Genomic DNA, 5,951 nt, shown 5'->3' with positions numbered 1-5,951 from the left:
TCTGACTCTTTGACCGCAGGTGTAAGTGCTTCCATCCTGTTTACAGAAACTCAAACGGATTCTCAGGAATGTGAGAAGACCTGTCTGTGCTCACACAGTCTGTAGGCCGCAGGGCTGAGGCTCGAATCCGAGCTTCAAATGCCAAGTACAGTGCTCTTTGCACTGACACATGGCTGCTTCCCTTATTAAAAATTACAAACACACACACACACACCCCGCTGCTCCCCAGCCCGCAGCCCATGGCAGACATCCACAGCCATCCAGATACTTTCCCATGGGCCAGCATGTGGGATGCTGTGGCCCACGCATCCACTAGGGTGACAGCCCAGGCCAACATGGGGGCACCTGGGCCACGGGGCAAGCATCCTCTCTCAACCCCAGATGGAAAACCACTGAGATCCGGGATCCTGGAGTGTCAGGGACCAATCGGGGGCTTCGGAGTGAGACAGAACCAGATTCGCATCTCCGGTTACGCCTTGGACAAGGTACTTAACTTCTCTGAGCCTCAGTTTTCCCGCTTTGTAAATGGAAGGAAATAATAGCTACCTTACAGGGTGTAAAGGAGGGATCCCTGACTCCCAGAAACCCTCAGTCTATCGTAACCATGGTTATCGTCCCCTCCCTCCCCTGGTCTCCAGAATGGCCGGCACTGACCCTTTAGCTCGGCCTGGTCGTTCTGCTTCTCAAGAACCTCTGAGAGTTCTTCCTCAAAACTGCTCGGTTTCTTCGGCTGCTGCGCCCTCTCCTTGGCACCTGGTATGAGAGCAGGAGAAAAAGTCCCATTTGGTCTGAGCCGGCACATTTATCTATGAGATATTCCTCACCTGTACGCTGGCACATCATGTTCCAGCCCTGCCCAATGACAGACTGAGGGGGTGAGAGCCTGGGGATGGGGGGCGGTTGGTTGTTCCTGCCCCTCCCAGCTGCGGCCCATCAGGTGGCCACGCCACCTCTCCAGACGCAGTTTCTCACCTAGGTAATGAGAACAAGCCTTGCCTGCTGCCTCACAGAGCAACAAAGGCTCAGAGGGAGCAAAAGGTCCCAGGGGTGGAGGCGGAGAGTGGGGGCCCCTCAGGACCTGGCTGGTAGCTAAGGGACTCTGCAGCAGGAGGTAACAGTGACTGTCCCCTCTGGGAAACCCCTGCTTGCCCTGGACCCCATAAATCCAGGCCCTTGGGAGAAAGCCAAGCATGTGCCTATATCCAAACGCAGGGTTGGCACCTGCTGCCATGATCCAGAGACCCTTCTCCCTGCATCAGCCTGAGGCTGCTGCTATCCCCACCGGTGCCTAGTTCCTGGCGATGGTCCCTTACCCAGGCCAGTTCGCAGCTGGTGATTCTTTTCCCCCCATGATGGGAGTTCGAAGAATGGCCAAAGGGGCCTCACACAGTGTTTGTGAGCAAGGGAGTATACCCAGAAGAAAGAGACTCCTTCTGCCACCTAGTCTCGAGTGTGCCTCACTGCAATGGCTAAAGTCCTGAGACCATGGAGTATTCAGAGAGCTGCATCTCATCTTGGCATGTCCCTAACTCACAGTGTGACCTTGACGCTCAACCTCTCTGGGCCTTGATCTTTAACAATATTGGTGGCATGTTGAAACAAGTGGCGTGGAGAACCCACCTTTCCACTCTCTAACTGAAAGGAAATAAATGAATTTTGAAGAGAAACAGGACCTGCTTGACCTTCCACCCTGATTTCCTGACTCTCAGTCACTGGAATTCACCCAGATTCATGTGCAGTGGCTGGAAATACCTTGGAGAACAAGGTCTTGGAGCTCTTTCAGCAAATTCTGATGGCGCAGGATTGAGAGGATCCGTTCATCTGCAATGAAGGAGAGTCATTATGGGTCATTTCCAGAGGACAGCTGAGAAAGAGATTGCCATCAATATTTTCAGCTGAGCACAGGACTTTATTCTGGAAACTCAAAGCCTGGGTGGCAGCAGCAAGATTGGGTCTCGAGATAACACTTGTGAAATGACCTCCTGTCCAAGGTGTCAGTCAGTTTACTACATCAGAAAGGTCAGCCACTGTCCCAGCACCCAGACCCTGGCTGAGAGATGGCAGCCCTGAGGCGAGGTAGGGGTGTCTCCAAACACAGCACATCTCCCCATCGCCAGGCCATGGCTGTGCTGTCTACTCTACCTGGAGTATTTTTTCATCATTTTTCTACCTGTTGGTTTCCAACTTTTCTCTTAACGCCCAACCCCAACGTTAACGTTGGCTCCATCCAAAAGCTGGTCAAACTCGACCGCCTGCTTGGCAAAGCTTTGTCCTTCTCATGCCCACCCACAGTGCTTCTTTATTCATCGGATATCTATAAGGTGTCTACCAGCAGCTGTTCCTGGCCCTGGGGATAAAGCACACAAAATCCTTGCCCACAGGGAGCCACATTCTGGTGGCTTGCTGTTCCAACCCTGATTTGAACCCTTGCTGATTGTATTCATATTTGTCCCCTCTGCTAGTCTGTAAGCTCCAGGTGCACAGAGCCTCTAATCCTTTCACCTTCCTGTACCACTCAGACTGCAGCACACACCTGGACAAGGCAGGTACTTGGTCAGTGACTGTTGAATTAAATTTTTGAGTCCATCAAAAGCCATACACCCATGTCCTAGCCTCCCAGTCCAGCAGGCAGCAGCCCCTCACCCCCAGCCTGACCCATACCTCCTCGGAGTGTCTCGAAACACTCCTTGCTCACAGGCATGGGGCTGGGCTTGGAGAGCGTGTCAGAGATGACCTCAACGATGCACTTCATCACCTGGGAAGAGAGCGGGGCAGGTTGGGGCTGATTTGGGCATGGGAGTCAGCCTCTGGAGGCTCCAGTGCAAATTTCTAATGAGGACATAAGGGCATTTACTTCTGTCTTCAGGAGTCCATGGATGCCTGGCTCAGGGCCACAGCTCTGCTTTCTCAGCCAGACAATAATAGCAACGGTAAAAGAAAACCTGTACATGGTGCTTATCATGGGCCAGGCACTCCAATCTCCTCACTAGAAGGAGCCCCTCTAAGGTGGGGGTGAGGGGCATCGGACATATGTCTTGCACAAGTACTTTAGTTGTGCAGATGTGCAAAAGGTCAGCTATCTCCAGGAAGCCTTTCTGAGCCACCTGGAGGAGAGCTTAGACCTTCCCTGGCTCCACCCTGTCCGGAAAAAAGACTTGGATCACTGTCTCCCAACATCCACGGTGTTGTCACATGCAGGGAGCGACAGCTTCACCATCTGGGTCCGTATTTATCCAGCGAATGAATCTGCCGGCTGGATATGGGCACACATCACCTGCCTCTGGGTGTCCATCCCAGGCCAGCAGCCACCATATCTCTGAAAGTCTTGTCCACTGCCCCCAGCAGGGTGCTGTGGATAATCAGGCATGTGATAATTGAAGGTGGTGCCAACTGTAGTGTGGTTTCCTACCTGTGTTGTCTTGGGTCTATAACTTGACCTATCTGAGCCTCGGTTTCCTTATTTGTAAAATGGGAGTGAGAAGAACGTCCCAACTCCCCTCCTAGGGTGATAAGGCACAGATTGGAAAACACTCGATAAAGCATGAAGTGCCACACACACCCAGGGAAGAATACACAGCTCCCAACCTGCTTCAGCTGCCTAGAGCAGAGGAGCAGGAGGTGTCAGACGTGCATCAGGCAGTGCTGGTAGGGAGTGAGGGGGTGGAAGGCTGTGTGTATGGGATGCCACGGCAACCCGTCCAAGGATCCAGGATGGCAAACTGGCAAATAAGTTCTACAGTTGTCACAGCATCCTGGGATGGAACATTCAGGTCTTAACCAACTGTTCTGGTGCCCCTGACTCCTGGCTCCTGGGCACAATGTGGAATGTCTCCCATAAGGGACCTGGCAAGGAGGGCCCAGCAGCCTGTCCCCTGTACCTCCCTGCAACCCCAGACCTTGCACTGGGAATATCAGATAACCACCAGTCCAAGAGGGCGGATTCTGAGAAGAGGAATTGTATATGAGTCCTAAGAACAATGGGGAGATCAAGAAGGGAAGCTCTAGAAATAAAAGTGCTCATTTACTGAGGACCTACTACGTACCAGGCACCTCACATCTATGATTCCTACTTCTCACAACTCCCCTCGAGAGAAATATTACTACAGATGGGGAAAAAGGAAGCTCAGAGAAGGTGAGGAATTTCCCCAAGATCACACAGCTACAATTAATGGTAGAGGTTTAAATACAGGCCTATCTACAACTAAAGAGTAGAAAATATGACAGAGCAAGTTGAGGTTAAAATTGCTTTGATGCTTTGGGTTTTAACCATAACCTTTCTGGAATGGAAGAAAATGGCTCCTGGAAAGGTGAGGAGTAGAAATTCTTTGACTCTCAAGTGGCGGTATCTGTGAGCACCAGAGACTAGAAAACAGCCTCAGCTCAGATATGAATGAATTTCAAGCGTACGCCCAACATGGAGTGTCTCTTGCTGGCTACAGAACCCCACTCCAGTGTCTCCTAAGTCCCTTTCCTGGGTGACATACACCCTCCGTGCTAACTGGCTGGGACCCTGGGTGCAGAAGCCATGACCGAGAATGTTTTTAAATGTGCCCCTTTGGGAAAGCTGAGATTTGAGTGCCTGTGGGGTGTTTGTGGGGTGGGGAGGGGTATTGCTGGCAGAGCCTTAGGGGGAGGGGAAAAGCCAAGGGGGAGGCCAGAGTCAGGCAGGTGAAGAACATTCTCAAAGGTCTGTGGACAACCACAGAGAAGTCACCCCCAACAGTTCTTGGTGAGCATGCCAGATTTGAAATGTTCAAGACAGCGGGCTTGGCACCTCAACCTAGCAGGCAAGACACGGGCCCCATCAAGCTGCACACTCAGCTCAGAGGAAGCTGGGAAAGCCCCACAGCAGGATGGCAGGACAATCAAACAGTCTTTGATATCTTCTTTTGCAAGCTGTCCCCAGGCTCAGCAGCCGCAGTGCTGGCTTTTGGCTTTATGCCAAACTCACTCTGCAGCTGCCCAAGAACTGGCTGTGAGGCAGCTGCTAGGGCCTCCTATCCCCCATCCTGGGGCATCCCCGCACCTCTTCTTACCTCGGTGTCTCTTTTATCCATAGGGGTGTTCACAGGGAGGGCAATGACTGAGAAGAAAGAGAGAGAGCTTGGGTCACTCCTCTGTTCTGAGGGGAGGGCCCAGCGCTTCCTGACCGGATTCATTGGGGACCTCCGTGCTCTCCCTCAAAACTGCCCCCACCCAAATGAGATGCTGGGGGTGATTTCGTTTCTCTTCCCCGGCTGCTGCCCCCAGGGGGTGTCTCCCAGAGGCTGCACCGAAAGCCTTAGCCCTTCCCTTTGGGAAAGCTCCTGCTCAGGAGGCAGCATGGGAGCTGAAGGCAAATGTGAAAACAAGGCCGAGGGCTGAACGGGGTTGGGGTGGGGAGAGAATGCAGGGAGAGGGAGAGATCCCAGAGTCGAGGAAAAAGAGATGGAGGAGGGGGATTGTGAGAGATGATGCTGAGAGGTAGACGTCAAGAACAGAAAGACGGGGCAGAGCGGGAGAATGGAAAAGGGAGAGAGGCGAGAGGGGGAGCCAGCGGCAGTCCTCCCATCTCCCCCAATGACCTTGGCCAGCCATGGCGTGGGGCCGGCGCTGGTCCTGATGCAGCCCAGACACGAGTGGAGCCCAGCGGACCCTGCCTCACAGGGTCGGGAGTCGTGCGCAGAGTCCGGTCTGCGGATTCTGGCCTGAGGACACTTTGTGGGGTCAGGAGGGAGGCGGGGGGCGCTGTCCGCGGTGCTGAAAACTCGCCGTGCCCGAGGGGAGCTATGGAGCGGCTCGCCGCGTCGCGCCGCGCTGCGCGGTGCCTGGACTTCAGGGCAGGCAGGACAAGAGCCGGCAAGGGCGGGCAGGGGCACCCAGGGCCCTCTCCCCCGAGACTCCGCGCTCGCTCACCTTGCCCGGCGCAGAGCAGAAGTGCCAGGACAGCGGCGGAGCGCATGACGAAGCCG

General features: G+C 54.0%; 1 protein-coding gene across 2 annotated transcripts in view; it reads right to left on the bottom strand.

The window, feature by feature from the left end:
• The window catches only part of CHGA (chromogranin A), an 11,929-nt gene extending 5,988 nt beyond the window's left edge, over window positions 1–5,941 (bottom strand). For both annotated transcript variants that reach the window (XM_006925541.2, XM_015599623.2), the window contains exons 1-5: window positions 5,896–5,941; window positions 5,037–5,083; window positions 2,662–2,755; window positions 1,753–1,821; window positions 655–753 (exon numbers count right to left, since the gene is read on the bottom strand). In XM_006925541.2, the coding sequence (XP_006925603.1) occupies window positions 655–753; window positions 1,753–1,821; window positions 2,662–2,755; window positions 5,037–5,083; window positions 5,896–5,941 (355 nt within the window). The remainder of the gene's footprint in view (window positions 1–654; window positions 754–1,752; window positions 1,822–2,661; window positions 2,756–5,036; window positions 5,084–5,895) is intronic.
• Window positions 5,942–5,951: the final 10 nt, after the last annotated feature.

This window comes from Pteropus alecto, unplaced genomic scaffold (genome assembly GCF_000325575.1).
Source record: "Pteropus alecto unplaced genomic scaffold, ASM32557v1 scaffold8, whole genome shotgun sequence".
Classification (NCBI taxonomy): domain Eukaryota; kingdom Metazoa; phylum Chordata; class Mammalia; order Chiroptera; family Pteropodidae; genus Pteropus; species Pteropus alecto.
Note: the sequence above shows the minus strand (reverse complement) of the source record. Positions and strands in the feature narration are given on the sequence as shown.